Below are 22,278 nucleotides of genomic sequence, written 5' to 3' on the forward strand. Positions count from 1 at the left end.
AAGGTATATATGGCAGGGAAGTGTGAAGTGGAGAAAAGACTTGGTGGAAACTATCAAAGTAACTGGATAGTTGGTTTTTAAGACTCAGAAACCAAACTAAATCAAACTAGTTATAGCCTCTCTTGATTGCAAAAGTGAGCAAAGAATCAGGAGCCAGGATGAACTAACAGATGGTTTGGAATTATCAACTGGTGTGAAGAGCACCCTCATGGGCCATCCTTGGAATTCAGCTACACTCTGTGTAGTCTGGGCTAGGCTATGAAGGTCCTGGAGCAGAGCAGTGGGAGAGTCTTCAGAGAGCCTGGTGTAGCAGCATGGTGGGATAGTGCAAATTCATCTGGCAGTCACACCAGAAAGTTACTAATGTCAGATGTATGTGATGTATGTGTATTTTCACACAATCTTGTTTGTTCATGCATTTTTAACGACTTGTAGAGAGGTGGGTATTAACTGTGGCTTCTGGATCCTTTTGGCACCAAGACGGAATAATAAGCTTTCCATATAGTATAGATTCCAAATAACATAGATCTTGTCTTCAAGATCTTGCCGTCTACTTCAAGTGAGTCCATTCACAGACTCCACATCTTACAGTTATGAAATCATTAATTATTATAAAAGCTGAATTTACTAAACTAATATGACTAAACAGTGAAAGAAAGTGGGTTGGGCCGGGCATGGTGGCTCCTGCCTGAAATCCCAGCACTTTGGGAGGCCAAGGTGGGCGGGTCACAAGGTCAGGAGATAGAGACCATCCTGGCCAATGTGGTGAAACCCCTTCTCTACTAAAATACAAAAAATTAGCCAGGCATGGTGGTGTGCACCTGTAGTCTCAGCTACTCAGGGGGCTGAGGCAGGGGAATCGCTTGAACCCAGGAGGCAGAGGTTGCAGTGAGCTGAGCTCACACCACTGCACTCAAGCCTGGTGACACAGCAAGATTCCATCTCAAAAAAATAAAAGAAAGAAAGTGATACTGAATACTGGAAAAGTAGTCATAGTCTTGTTGATAACATGAGATCTGGGGGTTTGGGTTATCCTAGAGTGTTTTACAAAGCTCACAAAGATACACTGGTTTTCTTTATATCCACTTCCGTACTTTATCGCTATATTTAGTCAGTAATTTCTAAGTATTTCTCAGAATTTATTGAGCTCCTTCTGTATACCCAAGTGCTGTGGATGGAGAATTCTAGAAAAGTATACAATCCTTGTCAATTTTCAGGCATACAGTCTTCTTGGAAAGACCAAATTTACATTAAAAAATGAAAAATAGCAACATAAACACACAAAACTTTTGAATGGCATTGCACAGGAAATGGGCTTATGTGTAAAATTTATTCCCATAACACATTATTATAATCTATAAGAAGAAAAACCAAAGATGGGTTGACAGCCACAAATCAAATTAATACACATTTATTGATCAAAGCTATACTAGACAATAGGGAGAAATACAAGAATTGCACATGAAACTCAAAAAGTTTTCAGCCTAGTCTTGGATATGAGACATACTTTTGTAAGTCATGGAAACCAAGCAGAAAGCATAGGAGAGATGTCATCAAAATTAAAAGCTTTTCAAAAATATATAATAAGGCTTCACCAGACTGTGCTCAGCATCTAACTTGCAATATCCTTAGGCATCTTTTGCCTCCACGGTGGTCTTTGCTTGTCTAGTTCTTATATGATACTCTAGTATAGGGCTCACATATCACTGCAAGACTCTTGTGACAAAACAACCTAGATCCTGGATTTATGAAGCAGCTTAGTGGGGAAAAATGAATTTTGAGGTCAGAAAAAATAATATTCAAATGACAAATCTCATTTTCACTGAACCTCATTTTTCTCATGTATATAGAAATAGTGATAATAATGCCTCATCAGTATGATTTTGTGGAGATTAAGTGATACATATGCTTATGGATATATTTAATAAATGGTAATACATACTTAATAGTTGGTAAGCATTGTTATTATTGCCTTTGGCATGATCTGTTTTAGAACCACAATCTAATCACATGATCTGTTTTAGAACCACAATCTAATCAGGCCTCTTATGAGTGTAATTGTAGCCACTAATATAGCATTGAAATCTCTGCATTGTAAATAGTTTACAAACAATCCAATAACATACCTTCACAGTCGTGTATCTTAATAGACACTTGCTACCAATAATATTTAACATTTATTCTGAAATTTACAGTTTACAAAGTACATTCAACTATATCATCTCATTTGATCTTCAGCCTTTTTGGAAAGTTGTTACTACTATTCCCATTCCACAAGGAAGGAAAATTAGTCAGAGAAGGTTAGAGGACCTGCCCTAAGATCCCACCACTAGGAAATCACTAAGCCCCCAATCATATAATCAGAGGTTGCTAAACCAACCTTGAGCCTATGACTTCTGACTGGAAGTCTCATACCTTTTTCTCTTCTTCACATGCCTCTTCTTTTTTCTATTTTCTTTGTTTCTTTTTTTTTTTTTTTTTTTTTTTTTTTTTTTTTTTTTTTTTTTTTTTTTTTTTTTTTTTTTTTTTTTTTGGTGAGATCCAGTGAAAACTATCTTTCTCCAGAGTTTCTATTTAGCCACAAGATACGTTCTCATTAAGCATCATGAAAATATTATGACTAACTAGTTGATCCATTATGTGGATACGTATGCCAAGGTTATGTTTACCATGCCCAGAGTTTTTGGTAAAGACATAAAATTGTGTTTTGTAAAACCTGCTGGATTGCTATTTGTTTTATCATTTAATTAGGATTCCACAGAACAGATTGACATTAAAAAGCTGTTAACTCTGTTAACTCCGAAGGGCATAACTAATGAAATATCCCCAAATTTAAGCACTTTCCAAAACCACCATATCGTAAAAAACCGCTCTCTATTTATCAAGATGAAAGTATTTCCTTTATCTAAATGAAATCTGTAATTTGGAACGAAGATTAAAGATTATTTGGAGGACAAAGTTAAAGTTGCTGTGAAAATTCTAGAAACTAAAAAATAAAGAGAGCTTTACTCAGTATTCACGAAGTTAGATTGCTGATGCAAATAGAGATGACAATCTCCTTTTTCTAATAACTTGGCTTCTAGCACTGCTGTATCAGTTTTACACAGATTCCTGCTCAACTTTAAAGAGAATTACTGCAAATTGTACAATCTTTGTAAAAAAGAAAGTTGAACATATCCAATATGCTTTTTGTCCTGTTTGACTGTTAATTGTCTAAGGATGTCTAAAGTACATGATTAGAGGTGCATAAATAATAAAGAAAATATATGTTGCAGTGTGCATAATGTATAAACATAGATGTTGATAAGTGAAGCCTTTTGGTATTGAATATAGCATATAGCGTACTCTCAAAAAGCAGTTTGAAGAGAATAACTATGAATATTCGTTTAGGTTTAATTTTGCTTCCTTGAGAGATAAATTTCTTTAGCAAAGTCATTTCATAAAGAAATGATACAGGTGGACATGGTGGCTCACACCTGTAATCCCGGCACTTTGGGAGGCCAAGGAGGGCTGATCATTCAGGAGATCAAGACCATTCTGGCCAACATGGTGAAACCCTGTCTCTGCTAAACATACAAAAATTAGCTGGGCATGGTGGTGTGTGCCTGTAGTCTCAGCTACTTGGCACGCTAAGGCAGGAGAATTGCTTGATCTTGGGAGGCGGAGGCTGCAGCGAGCTGAGATTGCACCAGTGCACTCCAGCCTGGGTGACAGAGTGAGACTCTGTCTCAAAAAAAAAAGAAAAAAAGAAATGATACAAATTTTAACCCTCACCGAATTTATTAGAAATCCTTGCCTTATACATGACAGAAGTCTTCACCTCCTATATTTTTTTGTAGAATGTAAGAGAAAATGAATGCAAATTCTATGAATGCTTACTTCATTTCTTTATGTGGTAAATGTAACAAATAGTTGAGGTGGGGAAGGTACAGGAATTCTTAGTCATTTCATTTATCCCACAACACAAGAGTGCCTTTACAGGTCCTCAAGATATGCTTGTTGAGCTCCTTGTTAAATAAGTTAACAGAAATAATCTGTCTCAGAATACACTATTCATTATTTAATTTTTTTTATTTCTGTTTTTCAGGCCAGTCCTGCTCCTATAATTGTCAACACAGATACTTTGGACACAATTCCTTATGTAAGTAACATTTTTGTTAATAACTTCTCTTAAAACTGTGGTAGAACTTAGCTGAATTTAAATTCAATTCATGTTTAGTTTCACCCAATCTAAATAATCTTACAAAATGACATGTGGTTTTGTAAATTTTCCTTTAATATTTGCTAAATCTTGTCTTAGTCATCAAATATTTCCCTCTTTCATTCATGTTTTGTAAAACACAAGGGCCCATTATGAAAAAAAATAGACAACTCTGTTCAAATAGTGTTCGTTTGCTAAGTGGTTCACTGAAAAGAGATTGAATTGCTCATAGACATGAGCAAACTCCTTTGGGTTTCTTATGAAAGGAATACTGGAGTCAATTTATAAGACAAAGTGTGGAACATAAAGTAAGTAGTAAGTAACCGATACATATTTTTATGGATTTTGTTGGGCTTCTAATAAGAAGTGGACAAAAGTTTTGTGAGGGTAGCACGTACCTAATATAATGAAAGTTTTGGTTTTGTAAAAGCATGGAGAAGGAGATAATAGAATCAGGCAAACCAATGAAGCCTAGGATTCTGTACTTCCAACACAACCACTCTAATGGCAAAAGTTGAAGATAGAGTCTGGCTGGGCAGGGAAGACTGGAGACCAGCTACAGGCAGCAATGTGGGGGAGTGGTTGATGTTATGGAGATCCAACAAGGTTTGTGAGTGGGGCCTAGCTGAAGAGTGGAGGATAGTGATCGAGGAAGATGGGACAGCCACAGATGCATGCTAGACAGGGGATATGAAGCAGAGAAGAAGGGGTGCAGGGGAGAAGGGGTAATGGACAAGAACAGACAGATTCCTGGCCTTCGATTAAATGAATAAAGCACATAAAGCACTTAGAACCGTACCTAGCACAAAAGGTGCTTGCTAAGTACTGGATCTTCTCTGTTTTAGCCCACAGCCTCAAATCCCTTCAATGACCAAGCAAATCACAGAAACAAATGGAGCAGTCAGAGACTGTGGAGAATAGAAAGCACATGGCCATTTACAGGGAGCAACTGCCACATGAAGTCTGTGGGTGCCAGGTCATTTTACAAAATAAGATGGAAATTTGTACATGTTTGCAATTTCTAAATACAGGCAACCAATTTTCAAAAGTGCAAACACTGTGTCTGCCAAAGTATGTCTAGTCCATAGGCTGCCTTTTGAGAGATGTTGCCTCAAAGGAACTGGCCGTTCCTGAGCAGGTTCTGCAATCCGGGACTCAGCCACAGGGGAGCAGGATGCCAGAACTGGAGTACAAGGTTGGGACTTGATTATAAGAATGAGGAACTAAAACTGGGACACAGGGTCAGGACAAGAATAACAGCTAGCTTGACTTAATGCTGAATCACCTGAACTACTGAACTAGGGCTTCTTAAATCTTTCTGAACAAGAAGAGTTTGGGGCCAGACCGGAAACGAGGTTAAGCTTACTGGTAGGAGCCAAGTGACCCCAACACTGGAAAGTAAAGGGCTCTGGAGAAGAAAACAAAGCAACGTCTTAAAGGCACCTACATCCACTATTCTCTCACTCTTTCTACCTTTCTTTACTTATCAAACATCTATAATAGTGTATGTCTAACATCGTTTTAGGCACTTAACAAATTTTAACTCATTTAATCCTCATAACAATCCTATGAGGTGTAGGTATCGTTAATTTCTCTATTTTACTGATGGGGAAAATGAGTCATAAATAGGTCAATTAACTGGTTCATGGACTCACAGTAACAGGCAGAGTCAAGAGTCAATTCAAATAGCCTGCTGTAGAGTTAGAAGTCTTATTTAACTTCTAACATGATGCCATATATGCTTCTTTCTTCCCTCCCTTGTTTTCTGCCTGTCAGCTTGTGAACATAGTTTCCTTACTTATTCCCCTGATACATACAGATATATATATATATATATATATATATGTATGAAGGAATCTTATGCCCCAAACAAATCTCTTCACCATAGCCACTGGTAAAGCAGGTGAACAGTGCTCTCAAGAAGTAGTCTTGGAGCACAGAGGTTGATTTTGTAAGCAGGACCACTTTCTTGTGGTAGATCTATATTGTTTTAAAGCCTCCTATTAGGGTTCTGGTGGCATAAATGCCAGATGCCCTCATGTAGAAATAATTTTATCAGTAAGATCTAAGGGTCTTGTGTAGACATGCTCAATTCGTATCCCAACTGATTAGCTAGTAACATCAGTTGCAAATAATACATTCATCAAATTGTTTCCATTCTCAAATTTCAAATACAAATATCAGGTTTGTATCTGATTTTGAGTCCTTCAAAAATTTTTAAGCAACTTTTTATTAATTAATTAATTGAGACAGAGTCTTGCTCTATTGCCCATGCTGGAGTGCAAATGGAGTCCAGTCTTGGCTCACTGCAACCTCCACCTCCCCGTGATTCTCCTGCCTCAGCCTCCCGAGTAGCTGGGACTACAGCCGTGTGCCACCTCTCCTGGCTAATATTTTTTATATTTTTTATGTTTTGTTTTTTTAGTAGAGATGGGGTTTTGCCACATTGGCCAGGCTGATCTTGAGCTTCTGATCTCAGTGATTCGCCTGCCTTGGCCTCCCAAAGTGCTGAGATTACAGGTGGGAACCACCACACCCACCCTAGTCACCATTATTATGCATTTCCTTCTTAAAAATATTATCTGAATGCCAAATCTTAACAACAAAACACAGTGGGTTACATTAAGGATGTAACGATCTTTATAGTGGTTTGTGAGCAGCTTGATATGATGAAAATGTCCCAAGTATCATAATAGTATGTTCTTTAGTAATTTATTTAATCTCTATGCACCTAAATTAACCTCTAAGACAGGACTTGTAATGCCTGCCTCAGAGATTTTGTTAGCTTCTGGTTGAGAGCAGCTAAAGTATTTATCTTTTTTTTTTAAAAAAAAATAAACACTGATGAGGTAATACATGCTAAATTCTAGAAGGACAGTAAATATGAATACCTTTCCAGATGTAGAAGAAACATGAATACATTATCTATTGAAAATGGCAGGTTTAGCGCGAACTCATTAATGTGGATACGCTTTGGCTGTTGGCAGGGTCCCAACTCTCCCCTTTGTTCCTGACTCACTGGGTAACCTTGAACAAATCACTGTTCCTTTCACAGTCTATTTTCTCATTCCCCAGTGTTCTATACTTTTTTTCCTCTTTTCTTCCTCATGTTCTAGTTGTTCACATAATTTCAGCTCTATTTAATGAAAAAATGATTTCAGAGTTCCCTAGGGCATTTTAGGGACGTTGCATAAGAACATTTCTTTCTTAAAAATATTAACTGAATGCCAAATTTTAACATATATTAAAATCTTTCTAAAAAATAATTTCATCACAAGTAAATGTATTAATTTTGCTGATTAGCAAATTTGATTTTCGATAAAAATTGTTCTTGTGGAACTGGTTCCTTGGCACAAATTGAATAGCCACAGGAAATTTCTAGGTCCACAGGGAATTTTTATGCAAGTGTCAAAAGTACAAAATAAATTTAAAGACTTCTTTTTTTTTTATTTAAAGGAAGATAAGAGATGTTAGAGCTTGCATTAATGAAAGGGTCACTGAAGTTCTTACGTGAAAATGTCTTAAGTAAGCTCTGTCTTATATGAGGTCATGAGATATTAGGGTTAAGTATGACCTTACATGTGTCATAGACTAGCTTCTCATGCAAAGCCGGAATCCCTGTATGAAAATTAAAATCACCCAACCAGAAATAAGAAGAGAGAGAAAAATATATTTTTCCATTGCAATACTCTCTAGCTTCTATTTTTTGCTCAGTCTTTTTATTCTTTCCCATTACATGTGGAATATTGTTTCATGTCAGGTACTGAAAATACTTCGTTCTTAGGGAGCTCAGGGTGATTAGAGCCTGATGGTGAATCCAGCTCCCTGAAGGTTGACTCAATCAAATAACAATGCGTTACTCTCCGGGTACTCTGCAACCAACTGATAATGCACTCTCCTCTTTTTTTCAGCAGACACTTCAGAGTTCAGTATTGAACAGCACCCTAACAAATCCCAGTCTTTATGCTTTAAAAAATAAAATTAAGCTGAGATATTTTAGAATGCTTTTTTTTTTTTGGTTTAACTTTCTCTACTATTCATTTTATATTTTGTTAATAGTCTGACTTGTTTTATAGAAATGCACTGTCGAGAGAGATATACTTGAGAATCATGAGTTTCAAATCTTGTTAAATAACCCGGAGTTCAATGAACACAAACCTTTCATTTTAAAGATACAGATTTTCTATCTCAACTAGTAAATGGTAGGGCTTGATCTACCATTTACTGCTACCTCATGTAATTGCCAATTTTTGATGTCTAATCAACAACTAAAAAATCAGTGGCAATAAGCAATTATTTCTTCTCTGTTTGTCAGTTACCTAGGACAGCTGCTTCAGGCTGCAGAATGCAGTAGTCTCACTATCCTTGGGTGATACATTCCAAGTCTCCTGATAGATGCCTGAAGCTGCAGATAATGCCAAACTCTATCTACATGAATTTTCCATCTTAACTCTCAGGGACTGTGGCCATAACTTTTGCAACATGGGGTGCAACAGCAAAACTAGCATGATTCTATTTTTTCTTCTTCACAATTTCATGAATGGAAGATTCAGTTTTACTGTAGATCTTAGCAACTTCAGTATACAGTGTTTTCTCTTAAGTCAGGAATTTTCATGTTTTCACTTAAAGGAAGCACTTTAGGGTTTTTCTTTGGCATATCTGAATTGTCAGTATCAGTATTGTGCTTTTGGGCCATTTATTATTATTATTATTATATTGAGATTAAGTCTCATTCTGTCACTCAGGTTAGAGTGCAGTGGCGTGATCTTGGCTCACTGCAGCCTCTGCCTCCTGAGTTCAAGTGATTCTCCTACCTCAGCCTCCATGTCCAGATAATTTTTGTATTTTTAGTAGAGGCAGTGTTTCGTCATGTTGCCCGGGCTGGTCTTGAACTCCTGACCTTAGGTAATCCACCCACCTCCGCCTCCCAAAGTGCTGGGATTACAGGTGTGAGCCACTGCCCTGGATTCTTTTGGGGCATTATTAAGTAAAATAAGAGTTACTTAAACACAAACACTACCATACCAGGATAAGCAATTCGATCACTCAGACAGCTGCTCAGTGACTGAAGAGCAGGTAACATCTGCAGCACAGATACCCTAACCGAAGAAATGACCTACATCCTGGAAGATACGAAATGAGACAATGAGAGATTTCATCACACTTCTCAGAACAGCAAGCAATTTAGAACTTAGGACTTGTTTATTTCTGGAATTTTTCATTTAATATTTTCAGACCATGGTTGACTATGGGTAATTGAAATTGCAGAAAGTAAAACCACGAATAAGGGGGGTTTCTGTTCCAAGTTGGATGAGTCATTTCTGCTTCAGAAGTTTCATTCTGGGGACCAGGAAGGGGGACAGTGGCTATCCAGTATCTTACAACAGTATGTTATTCATATAACAGTATGTTATTCATATTGTGATTGTCAAAGAACAAGAAATCAAGCCCATGACACAAACACAGTTAAAGCTTCTGCTCACCTTACATCCCCCAGCACCCAATTGGCCAGAATAAGTCATATTGCCAAGCTTGAAGTAGGGGAAGAGTGAGTATTTGCTAGGCAGTAAACTAGTGCATAAGGCCTTGATGTGCCAGTTTACTGTTTAGCAAATACTCACTCAAAAACAAAACAAAAAAACAGGTACAAAAGAAAAAGTCTTGTACTTCATATTGGTAGGTCAATGGCACTAAACGAAGTGTCAGAGGGACCTGGTTCAGCTGATGGGGGAATGAGTGTGTACATTAATGTGTGTGGCTTAGGATAAAATATCGAGAAATAAAAGAAACATCTAGCAAGTATTGGTAGTACAACCACTTACCTACCTATAAGACACTTTGTTGTCTGAAACTTTATTCCTAGAGGTAGAAATAATAGCGGAGACAAGGAAGAAGTCTCAGGTCTCTTGCTTGGAAAACCCTCCTAGGAAAGTAAGGAAGAGAGAAAAGTAGAAGAAAAAGAGTTATGTTACAAAGAATATGAGTGGGTCCTTAGTAATATCACTCATTGGATTTAGCTGCCAAGAAAGTTATTTATGTAAAAGTTATTTGAAGACAATTATAATATCATTATAATATTAACAAAATTTAAATAGAGTGCTTTCAATGTGAAAAGGCCATTGGATGCAAACACAACTATGGTTCTGGGGCCAAGGACAAGAGAGTGAACTAAAAGGAAAAAATGACCCAAAAAACGCTGAACATATGAGTGACAGTGAGAAAAGAAAGCATGCTGTGGATTCAGGGACATAGAGAAATAATTGAATTAGCAATGAGCTTCATTCAGGAGGCTGAAAATAGGCTTGTGTCTAAGAGATGTTTTAAGCAACATTTAAATGGCCCTGCTGATTGATTCCGGCATCAGGAAGCTGAGGACAAGAGCTCTCTGAGGAGGAAGTTGCTGTATTGCAGAAGTGAGCTGACCAAGCACTTGTAGGGCTGTACAGGTAGACATTAATTTCTTTGAGTCACTATGTAAATAACAGACCCTTGAGATTTAGGCTATGCTTCACTTTTAATTGGACCGTTTTCCAGAATTGCGTCTGATGGGAAAGAAAGCAGAACTATGTGTGCTTCTCTGACCCATCCTGGCAGTGATTAATAATGGTATGACATTCGGGAAGAACTGTCTGATTTTAGTATGCTTATCCTTCAACAAACATGTTTTCTTCTTTTCGTGGTTTTTCCCATGAACATTGTTTAAACTATACTGTTAATGTTTTCATCTATTGGAAATGCAGTAGTATCCAAATTTTAAAATCCTTAACCTACCAGGAAACAGATTTATTTTGTCTAAACTACACCTTTGAAGCCATAGGAATTTAGTAATAGAGGCAAAGCTATCAATATTTGTCCTGGTGTCAAACCTAGCCAATCTAAATTCATTTCTCCACTGCCACAATCAGCAGAATCCCTACCCTTAACTGCTTGTTACTTTGCTTTAAAAGGCAAGAGGTGGGCTGGCTGTGGTGGCTCAAGCCTGTAATCCTAGCACTTTGGGAGGCAGAGGCATGCTGGTGAACTGAGGTTAGGAGTTCAAGACTAGCCTGGCCAACTTGACGAAACCCTGTCTTTACTAAAAACAGAAAAACTTAGCCGGGCATGGTGGTGTGCACCTGTAATTCCAGCCACTTGGGAGTCTGAGACAGGAGAATTGCTTGAACCCAGGAGCAAGAGGTTGCGGTGAGCAGAGATCACGCCACTGCACTCCAGCCTGGGTAACAAGGGCGACACTCAGTCTCAAAAAATAAATAAATAAATAAATAAATAAAATGCAGATTCTGATTCACTAGGTCTGGGATGGAATCAGTCTGCATTTCTAATAAGCTGCCTGTTGAGATTGATACTGCTCAGTTGTACATCACACTTTGAATAACAAAAGAGTATAAAGAGAGAGATTAGCCTTTGGTTTTATGCACAACTCTGCCAGTTCTTTTCTTAAGTTTTGGTGAAGTCATATCACCTCTTTAAGCCTCTGTTTCATTATATCTAAAATAGGCATAATGCTACCTGCCTTGAAGAGGTTGTTATGAATACTCATCCTAGTATGCAAAAGGGGCTTAATGAATATTCATCATAAGCTTGGGGGTAAGGTGGGTGTATCTATGATAAAATAAAACGTTTATCTGATTGAATCTTGAATTGAAAATGAAGAATGCACTGCTAGATCAGGGGTTGAGCCAGTAGCAGTTATGTAGGTTCATGGCTTACCTACATCTACACCTTTGCTGCTCAGGGTGTGACTCATGGACTATCAGCACTGTTGTTATCTGGGATTTTGTGAGTGATAGAATCTAAAGTTCCACCGAAGACCTACTAAATCAAAAAGTATGTTTTTAACAAAAACCTCAGTGATTTGTATGCATATTAAAGTTTGAGAAACACTGCTCATAAGACAGAAACTTATTTTTTAGTTTGGATCCTGCTGTTTTGTTCTTCACTACACATATTGGCCTGCTGTTGAGACAGCTGCCCTTTTCTGAGTCTTTTACTTTAAGCATATATACATTTGTAGGGAAAGAGCTCTATTTAATTCAACAATTGAACACACTATGAACAACTACGCTGTGCTATTTTCTAGACCTATGCTTTCTAAAAAAGTAATTATAAGTCATATATGGTTATTTAAATTTAATTAAAATAATATAAAATTACAAATTCAGTTCCTCAGTTGCACTAGCCACATTTCAAGTGCTCTGTAGCCAGTAGGGCTAGTGGGTATTGTATTAAACAATGCAGAGATATGGAATTGTCCATCATTCCAGAAAGTTCTGTCAGAGATGTTCTAGGCAATACACAATAAGAAAGAAATACAGAAGATAAGGGAGCTATTTTTAAATTAAGAAATGGTTATACTCTAGGTTCTTCTCATATATATATATATATTACCTAATTAGTGATCAAAATTATCCTCCAAAATTTTGTGTATTGGTTTAATTTCCTCCTTTTTTTGAGTTGACTCTTTTCAATTCTTCTAAATAGTCAGCACTCTCCTGGAATTGTGGGGTGTGCTCACAGGGATGACATGATCCCTGTTCTCATGGCTCTTAAAAACTTAAGACTCTTAAACATGATACACATGGAGGCAAATGTCAGCAATTACTGAAAGCTTTCTTAAAAGTTCAGTGATCCATCATTTTCTTATTGTAAAATTATAAAATTCCTATTTTGGCCAGGCATAGTGGCTCACACCTGTAATCCCAGCACTTTGGCAGGCCAAGGCGGGCAGATCACCTGAGCTCAGGAGTTCAAGACCAGCCTGGCCAACATGGTGAAACCTCGTCTCTACTAAAAATACAAAAATTAGCCAGGTGCTGTGGTAGGTGCCTGTAATCCCAGCTACTTGGGAGGCCAAGGCAGAGAATCCCTTGAACCTGGGAGGCAGAGGTTGTAGTGAGCTGAGATTGTGCCACTACACCCCAGCCTGTGCTACAGAGCAAGACTCTGACACACACACAAGAAAATCCTATTTAGATTGGGATGAATTTTTAAAAGAAACGTCAAAGAAACAACAAAACACCTGACCTACTTACCCATTCACAAACCTTATTCAATTTTTTGCCCTGCATTACCCTTGCAGACAGCGGTTTGTTGGCTATCGTACTCATAACTTCTCATTTACTGGGAAGCCCTTACTTAGGCTTGTCATTTGGGACTTAAAAGTGAGAGCCGGTGGGAAAATAAAACAGTTGTCCAAGTGAAGAATATGACTCGTGTGTGAAAGTAGGAATTTTGGCCCTTCTTTCTTTCTTTCTTTTTTTCCGAGACGGAGTTTCGCTCTTGTTACCCAGGCTGGAGTGCAATGGCGCGACCTCGGCTCACCGCAACCTCCGTCTCCTGGTTCAGGCAATTCTCCTGCCTCAGCCTCCTGAGTAGCTGCGATTACAGGCATGCGCCACCATGCCCAGCTAATTTTCTGTATTTTTAGTAGAGACGGGGTTTCACCATGTTGACCAGGATGGTCTCGATCTCTTGACCTCGTGATCCACCCGCCTCGGCCCCCCAAAGTGCTGGGATTACAGGCGTGAGCCACCGCGCTCAGCCGGCTCTTCTTTCTTAGAGTAGTTTCCCTGAAAGCACATGCCTCATATGCCTGGGCAGAGAAGCCACTCTTGTTCCAAGAAGTGTAACCTGGCAGAGCAGTTTTAGGAACAAGGGGAAAATAATCCTGAGAAATGTTTGCATAGCTTCTCAAGCACAGCGCTATTCAACGTGCAGTCTGTGAACTGGCAGCATCAGGTCTCACAGGTCAGATTGTTAAAAATCGTGGGATTTCCAGCTCTTCCCCAAAGCTATAGAATCAGAATCTCTGAGATAGGACCAAGATATCTGTGTTTTTAAAAGCACCTCAGGTGATTCTTAGGCTTGCTGAAGTTTGAGAGATGCTGCTCTGCAATTTACAAGACATTTTTAAAAGCTAGTGGGGAGCTTAAGCAGCTCCAGATGCTAAACTGAAGTGGAAGTGAAAGTTAAGTAGGGAATACTGCATACAGGAAGGACCAAATGAAACGTCTAAGGCACAGTGATAAGACATTTAGCATGAATCTGAACCAGGGTTTAATCCCGGTGGTCTTTTTTGTTTTCTTTTTAAATCACTTGGGATCTTGAAACACATTCTGTTTCATAGTCTAGGGAAGAATAGACATGTTAATGAAAATGGATAATGTAAAGTGAAAAGCACATGTTGTTAAACACCCTTGCTTATATCTGCCTGGCTCATTCTTACATATCCTAAAGTGTTCAGCTTAAATAATGCTTTTTGTAGGAAAGTGAGATTCAGGGTAGTGTTCTTATTATGAGCTTCCCCTAAAGGCTCTTCTTCCTCTCAAAGTAGTTACCACACTGAATTGCAGCTATTTCGTTAATAGTTGATCTTTCTTTCTAGAATGTAAACTTCATGAGGCACAAAGAAAATATTGCTTTATCTTTCCCACAATTGTACCTCAAAAACCCTGTACATTTTTTACCAACTGGTAGAAGGCAGGCTGGAGGGAGGGAGGGAGGGAGGGAAGGAAGGAAGGAAGGGAGGGAGGAAGAGAGGTAGGGAGGGAAAGGAGGGAGGGAGGAATGGAGGAAGGGAGGAATCGAGGGAAGAAAGTGTAATAACAAGCCATACTACTTCCAGGAATCAGAGAAAGGTACAATTTTGTCTAGCTCTTAAAGAATAAAAAGACATTTCTAAGCAGAGTAGGTAAAAGGCATTCCAAGAAGAGGGAAGCGCATGTGCAAAGGTCAGAGGACGGGAAACTTGTATTCCTGAGTTCCGTGCAACTGGAGCACAGAGAAGTAGCATAACATGAGGTGGGAGAGGTTGGGTTGAGTCTGATTGTGGTCTTTTTGCTTGATATAGGCTTTGGACTTTAACATGTAGACAATGCTGGTAGCATTATCTTCTCATATATTTAGGAAATTATGATATCTGATTTCACCGGTCTATTTCTAGGACCTAGTTTTTACCTGCTATATAGTAGGTACCCTAAAATACATGTTTAATAAAGCCAAAGACTTAGTAGTGATCACCTAAGAACAATTGACAAGGCTGCTGATGAGCCTTTTATACATTTTCCTATATCCTTACCTTTGCTCACCCTGTCAATTAGTCCACAATGCCTTTCCCTCCATTCCCACCTTTTAAATCTTGATAAACTGCCACCACCATCAGGAAGCCCCCATCAATCCCTCCAGGTCATATTAATGTCTCCTTCCTCCTTGATTCCATACTATTTCACTTATGGGAGATGGCCTAGTTTACTAGAAAGAGAATGGACCGTGGGCTGTTTTAATTCAACCGTATACCAGCTGGACAACAGAGGAAATTAATTTATCTAACCCTTTTCCCTCAGTTGTAAGGAGAGACAATAATAACCACCTTGCATAATGTATTCTTCAGGAGATAGGTTCATTATATATAATAGAGACCAAAATAACAATGTGTTTGCAAGATAAGAATGTATTTCTTTCATATATGATAGTGCCTAGGTTAGCTGTCCAGAGTTGGAATGTCTGTTCTGCTCCACAGGTCTTAAAAGGACCCAAGTACCTTTTATGTTCTCTCTACCACCCTTGGGGGTTGCCCTTGCACAAATAGCCCAAGAGGTCTGCCACCATGATGACATGCTAAATTTCAGGTCTAAAGAAGTACAGAGATGGACATTGTTCGTCGCTCTAAATCAATGTCTGAAAAGTTGTAAACATGATTTTCCCCTCATACCTCAAAGATTAGACACAAAGCTACTCCTAGATGCAAAGGGAGACTGAGCCATTTAATCTTTATTCTGGGATGCTCTGGGCTCAGGAAAAAGGTGAAGGATCCCATTATTATGAAAGGAAAGGATAATGCATACTGGGGAGGAGCAGTGGTTTCTACCTCACAACATGTTAGTCGTATTCCTCAATGTCGGGAGCTTCTGCCTAGGAGATGCTGAAGCTGATCCATGAAGTGCTAGAAGACGGTATAAGAACCGGTCTTTCATCATTTCTGATTTCCACATTTTATATATAAAATGATGTGTCATTACAGTTGTATAAGTATGTATGTATATGAACTAGCGCATATGGGGAAGCATGCTTGCAAATATTTTATTGATAGGAACACTAAAAAATTTTTAGATACCACTGGTTGTAAGCATTAGAGATAATATTTAGACATTGCTTGGCTCATAATAGATAGATGTTCAACAAATGATGGCCATTGGCCATTGCTATGGTCCTAAATTAGTATTTATCATATTCTTCCCTATTTATTAATAGTTCTTAGCACTTGGCATTAGCCAGATAGAATTGTGCTTTACTTATCTTTAAATTTCAGGCTGAGCATGGTGACTCACACCTGTAATCCCAGCACTTTGGGAGGCCAAGGCAGACGGATCACCTGAGGTCAGGGAGTTCGAGAGCAGCCTGACCAAAATGGTGAAAGTCTCTCTCTTCTAAACATACACAAATTAGCTGCGTGTGTGGGTATGTGCCTGTAATCCCAGCTACTCAGGAGGCTGAGGCAGGAGAATCACTTGAGCCCGGGAAGTGGAGGTTGCAGTGAGCAGAGTTTGTGCCATTGCACTCCAGCCTGTGCAACAGAGTGAGACTCCATCTCCAAAGGGGAAAAAAAAAATACTAATGCCTGAACCCCAGGAATAAAGATTCCATTTTAATGGGTCTGAGTCTGGGTCTAGGAATTGGGATACTAAAAATCTCCCCAAGTGATAAATAACTAAGTTAAACCATCTAGTCCTTCTAACCTACTGTGATTCTGGAAAGGCCTTCCAACAGAAATGTGTGGTTGGGTTAGTGCGGTTATTATACAGGCAATAAACTGAGCTGCTGCCTGTTAGCTTGGTAACAGACACAGCTACTGCTAACAAAGCTAGCTAGCTATGCAAGGCACATGCCCTTAGGTTCGGACATGATCAAGTTAATGAAACACCCCTCCAAGGGTTGTTCCGCTGACACATGTCACCACTTACGAGTTGTAATTGGGTTGATTAAAAAGGGAGTCATGGTCTGTGCTTTAGCAGTTTGGCCTAAGGGCCCCCAAAAAAACTGAGAGAAGAAATTTGCAAGCCAAACTACAGCTGAAAACTAGACTGGGTTTGACCTTGAGGTAGCTTATTATAGAACCTGAGGCTCAATGTAATTAGAAACAGTCAAATATCAAAACCCTGCCCAAGTCCACCAGAAGCTTCTCTGACAACCCACCTCACTAATATTACCCTTTCTCTAAATGTCTTTTGCACATATGTTAAGAAGGACAATAACCAAAAGTTTATTTAACTTGTTTATTTGATGGCAATTTGATTTAATTTATGCTTGATAGTGAAATTATCTGGCTTCTTTAAAATGAAATATTATGTTTGTGTGGCCAAGAGTGCAGATTTGGCATCTAAGAAAAACTAACTGGCTCTTTTGTGAAATTGAGGAAATTACTTAAGCCCTCTGAGCCTTAGTTTTTTTTTATTTTATGAAATGGAGAAAGGTGTAAATAACTCATAGTACTGATATGAGAATGAGCTGAACAATTTCATTGTAGAAATAAAAATAGCTATTTCTAAGCTGTGTGCTAGGCACTATTAAAAATTTATACATATATTAATTTGTTGAATCCTCACAATAACCATACAAAGTATATTATTGTTATCTCTATAGGTAAGAAATTTTAAGCAAAGGACTTAATAACTTATCCAAGGTCATACAGCAGATAGTGAGGGGCTTGTAATAAGAATAGCATTATACTACCCTGCCTTTCAGTAGTTGTAATAAAAGTTAACTTGCTGAGTTATGACACTGAAGGAGACACTTAAAAGCAGCTGAGGTCAAGCATAGTGGTGTTAAACACTTCACTAATAAAAGGTTGAAGAGCTACAAAGAGAAAGAAATTGCTCCAGATTGTGGTTGACGGAGGAAATTTGCGAGTACACATGTTGTGAAAGTTGAAAGTCAAGCTGGGAAGAGATTTTTTTTTTTTTTAAGACAGATTCTCCCTGTCACCTAGGCTAGAGTGCTGTGGTGCCATCATGGCTCACTGCAACATCAAACTCCTGGGCTCAAGTGATCCTTCTGTCTTGGACTCCCAAAGTCCTCAGAAGAGATTTTTAAAGTACAGTTAGTGCCAACAAAAAGGGTCAAACTCTGTATAGTATTTGAAGAGATTTATTTTGAGCCAAATATGACAGCTATGGCCCTTGATACAGCTCCAGGAGATCCTGAGAACATGTGCCCAAGATGGTCAGGCTACAGCTTGGTTTTATACATTTTATGAAGACATAAGATACCAATCAGTACATTTAAGGTGTACATTGGTTCAGTCCAAAACAGTGAAACAACTCAGAGTGGGGGATGGGCTTTCAGGTCATAGGTGGATTCAAAGGTTTTCTGATTGGCATTGGTTGAAATAGTTTGTCTAAAGACCTGGAATGACCAGAAGGGAGTGCCTGGGTTAAGATAAGAGGTTGTGGAGACCAAGGTTCTTATTATGCAGGTGAAGCCTCCAGGTGGCAAGCTTCACAGAGAGTAATAGATTATAAATATTTCTTACCAGACTTTAAAAGGTGTCAGACTCTTAGTTAATTCTCTCTTGGATCACGAAAAAGACCTAGAAACGGAGGGGGATTCTTCTACAGAATGTAGATTTTCCCCACAAGAGAAAGGTTTGCATGGCTATTTCAAATTATGTCAAAAAAATATATTTTGGGTTAAATGCTTTAATTTCTTTCAGGGCCTGCAATCTGTCATGTTGGTATTTTATTACTCCAAATAGTCTGCTTTGTCAGTCTTCTTTTGTAATGTTAATGCTGATTAGCTGTTCCTGAATTCTAAGAAGAGGAGAAGGGTTTAATGAAGCATGTCCAAACACCCATTCCCATCATGGCCTGAACTAGTGTTTCAGGTTTACTTTAGAATGTGCTTGGCTTGAAGGAGAGGTTCTTTCAGTTGGTTGGGGGGCTTAGACTTTTAATTTTGGTTTACATTAGTGGTATCACTGTGTCTAATAAATAATCAGAAATTGAGAGTGATCTGGGACACATAGGGTGAAAGTCCTGAACTCACGCGTTTTTGTTCGCCATGGCGAATCCATACAGTTCTGCAGCAACCTCAATTCTTGCCTTCTCAGAAGAAAGAATTCCACTGATAGGCAGAGGCAGAAGGAGGGACCAAGGCAAGTTTGAGAGCAGGAATGAAAATTCATTGAAAAGCTTCAGGGTGGGAATGAAAGAAAGTAAAGCACGCTTGGAGGATGGCCAAGTGGGCAACTTGACAGATCAAGTGCACGGTTTGATCTTTTGATTTGGGGTTTTATATGCTGGCATACTTTCAGGGATTTTCATCTCTTCTCCCATGATTCTTCTCTCGGGGTGGGCTGTCCCTATGTACAGTGGCCTGCTAACACTTGGGAGGGGAGTATGTGCTGCATGTGCACATGCTCGCTTGAGGCATTCTTCCCTTACCAGTCCAATGTCCCTAGAAGGTTGTATGCCAGTTAAACTGCCATTTTGCCTCTTAAGATGCATGTTTGAGCCCGCTTTCCCAGCTCCTAACGTCTTGTCAGGAAGCTGCTGATCATCACTTTTAGGTTTTTTCTATCTATTGGGAAACTGCCTTTCCCTGGCACCAGTGAAATGGCCTTGTTGTCTAAAGTAACAACTGAGGTTCATTGTCTCACAGCCACAGAGAACAAGGATGTGGGCACACAAAGAGTGGCACACAGAGTTGAGGGTGGAAGTTCAATAGGTAACAGAAAGAGAATAGCTTACTGCTGCAGAAAGGGGTTCCAGAAAAGTGGCTTGCTAGATCTGTGGTGAAATGCATGGGGTTTCATAGACAAACTGGTAAGGAGGCAGTGTCTGACTTACCTAGGGTGCAAAAAACTGGTTAGATCAGGTGTGCCATTTGCATAGGGCATGAATTTTTGGTAGCCTGCATCCTAATCTTTTATCATGCAGGTGGGTTCTCTGCCTGAGCTATGCCATGTTGCCCATTTCTTTGTTCTTGTACATATGGTAACAAAGAAAGGGATGATGGAGCATCCATGTTGGACATGACTGGCCCCCAGTTAGCCCTTTTCTATTAACATAGCTGCCAGCATACCCCCTTGCAAGCTTCCAGCTTGCTTATATATGTTTTCAGCTTGATTTTTCAGTCAGCTCTTTATTAGGAGAAAAATAATTTCTTGGGCTACTTTTTGTTAGAAGGGAAGCTTTGCGAAAAACTCTTTGCCCTATCTGCCGAAACAATTTCTTTCTAGTTTCTGTATCACTGACCATGACCGATTATTATTTTAGAGAGCAGTTAACAGCCACCTGACCATCACCTGATGGCCACCTGACATTTCTAGTAGTGGGAGTTGTGGCTAAGGAGGAGGTCTCTCCTGCCCTGCTCATGTCTGACAAGCTACCTACTATAACACTTTCATTCATGTTATTTGATTAATTTTCAAAATTGTGGAGGAAGTGTAGCCAGGTGGAGGGAGTGGGGCATCCCGAAGACTCTCCCAGTTTCCTGATCTGATGTGCTCAGGTCCTTGACCTCTCTTACCCCAGGAATGGGGAAGGGTCCCTGGAGGCACCGTGAGCTTACCTTTTGAATAAATATTGTAGACCCAAAGAGTTTAGCAGAGAAGCGATTTATTAGGCAGAAAGAGAGAGAGAGAGAGAAGGAGAGAGCTCCCATGCTGCCATGGGAGGGGATCCATAGGAGGAATCCATATAGGTAAAGAGCATTGGGGTTTTAACTCTGAAGTTATTCGTGCCCCATTTATGTTCTCGTCCAATTAGAGGAGCTTTTTCAAACTTCCACTGGAGTGATTGATCTTTGACTCTGATGCTGGATTGGCTACTTGGCCTGCAACAGAGTTCCCTCCTCCCAGAGCCGTTCACAAGCTTTTTGAACAAAGAAGCTCACCTGGATTTTTCTACCTAGCCTGCATGCGTGAAAGTTAGACAAAGAACTCTAGGTTCCCAGATGGGGTGTGGGTCAAGGTGTGGCGCTGAGAAACTCTTGCCTTTGAAACCACGCCCCTTGTGGACCCACATAGTCCCTCAGTTCCTGCTCTGAACAGGAAAGTCCAACTGCTGTTGGGACATGGGCGTCGATCACTCTTTAACTACTTCCTGCTGAATTGGGGCGTACAAGGTGCCCTGCAGTTGAGGTTTCCTCCAGAGGGGAGTCTTCCAGGGGTGCGGTTGATCCAGAGGCCTATGATAGAACTCATGAGCCAAGGATATCCGGGGTTTCATTTGCAGGACCATTTGTTGCCTATGGCCTCAATTCTAGAAGAAACGAATTTCACAAGAAGTTTGAAGATGAGAGGCCTGAAGGCCAGCAGTAATAGAATGGTTATAAACGGGCCTAGCAGAGGGTAGAGACAGGACAGCCAGTTGTTAAACAAGCACCATGATCCTATTTCTTGAAGGTCTTTAGCCTCACCTTTGATTGATCCCTGAGTTCTTTAACTTTAAGATACTACCTAATTGGTTTACAGAGTAGCAGCATTTTTCTCCTAAAAAGAGACAGGTTCCTTCTCTCTCTGCTGTTAGCAGATCCAGAGCCCTTCTATTTTGAAGAGCCACAGCAGCTAAAGAGTTAAGCTACTTTTGCAGAGAGAATTAGCAACCTTTTTCCTGTTTATTATTTGACTCCTGAGATAGTTTATAGTAAAACTGAATAGAGGTAGTAACCCTTCCAAAGCTAGTACCAAGTCCTCCCATTATTCTGGCTCCCCCTGCCATGAAAGGAATAATTGGGGTTCAAGTATGGCATGGCTTTGGCAAGAGAAGACTCTGCACCTGAAAGTCTGTGTAAATCATTATGGGTGGTGACTAGGAAGGAGAGGAGGAGAGCGATTATGCCAATCCATAGGGGCAACTGCCTAGAGTCAGGTTGCAGATAGTTAAGAGTGACAGTCCTGTTCATGCCAGGATGTACGTTAGACTCATGAGTAGTTACTACTTTCCTGGGGATCTCATCGGAAGAGGAAACAAATCCTTTAACGGCTCACAGGTGTATGAAGCGTTGTCTCCTGGAACTTCAGGTTGTGGAATGGAGGGCCTATGATTTTCTTTGCTTTTTTTTTTTTTTTTTTTTTTTTT

At 39.4% G+C, this 22,278-nt stretch overlaps 1 protein-coding gene across 28 annotated transcripts in view; it reads left to right on the plus strand.

The window, feature by feature from the left end:
• Nucleotides 1-22,278, plus strand: part of DLG2 (discs large MAGUK scaffold protein 2) — a 1,831,252-nt gene that overhangs the window by 1,059,113 nt on the left and 749,861 nt on the right. For all 28 annotated transcript variants that reach the window (XM_037744434.1, XM_037744428.1, XM_017544957.2 and 25 more), the window contains one exon: nt 4,088-4,141. In XM_037744434.1, coding sequence (XP_037600362.1) covers nt 4,088-4,141 — 54 coding nt within the window. The remainder of the gene's footprint in view (nt 1-4,087; nt 4,142-22,278) is intronic.

This window comes from Cebus imitator, unplaced genomic scaffold, assembly GCF_001604975.1.
Source record: "Cebus imitator isolate Cc_AM_T3 unplaced genomic scaffold, Cebus_imitator-1.0 Scaffold174, whole genome shotgun sequence".
Classification (NCBI taxonomy): Eukaryota; Metazoa; Chordata; class Mammalia; order Primates; family Cebidae; genus Cebus; species Cebus imitator.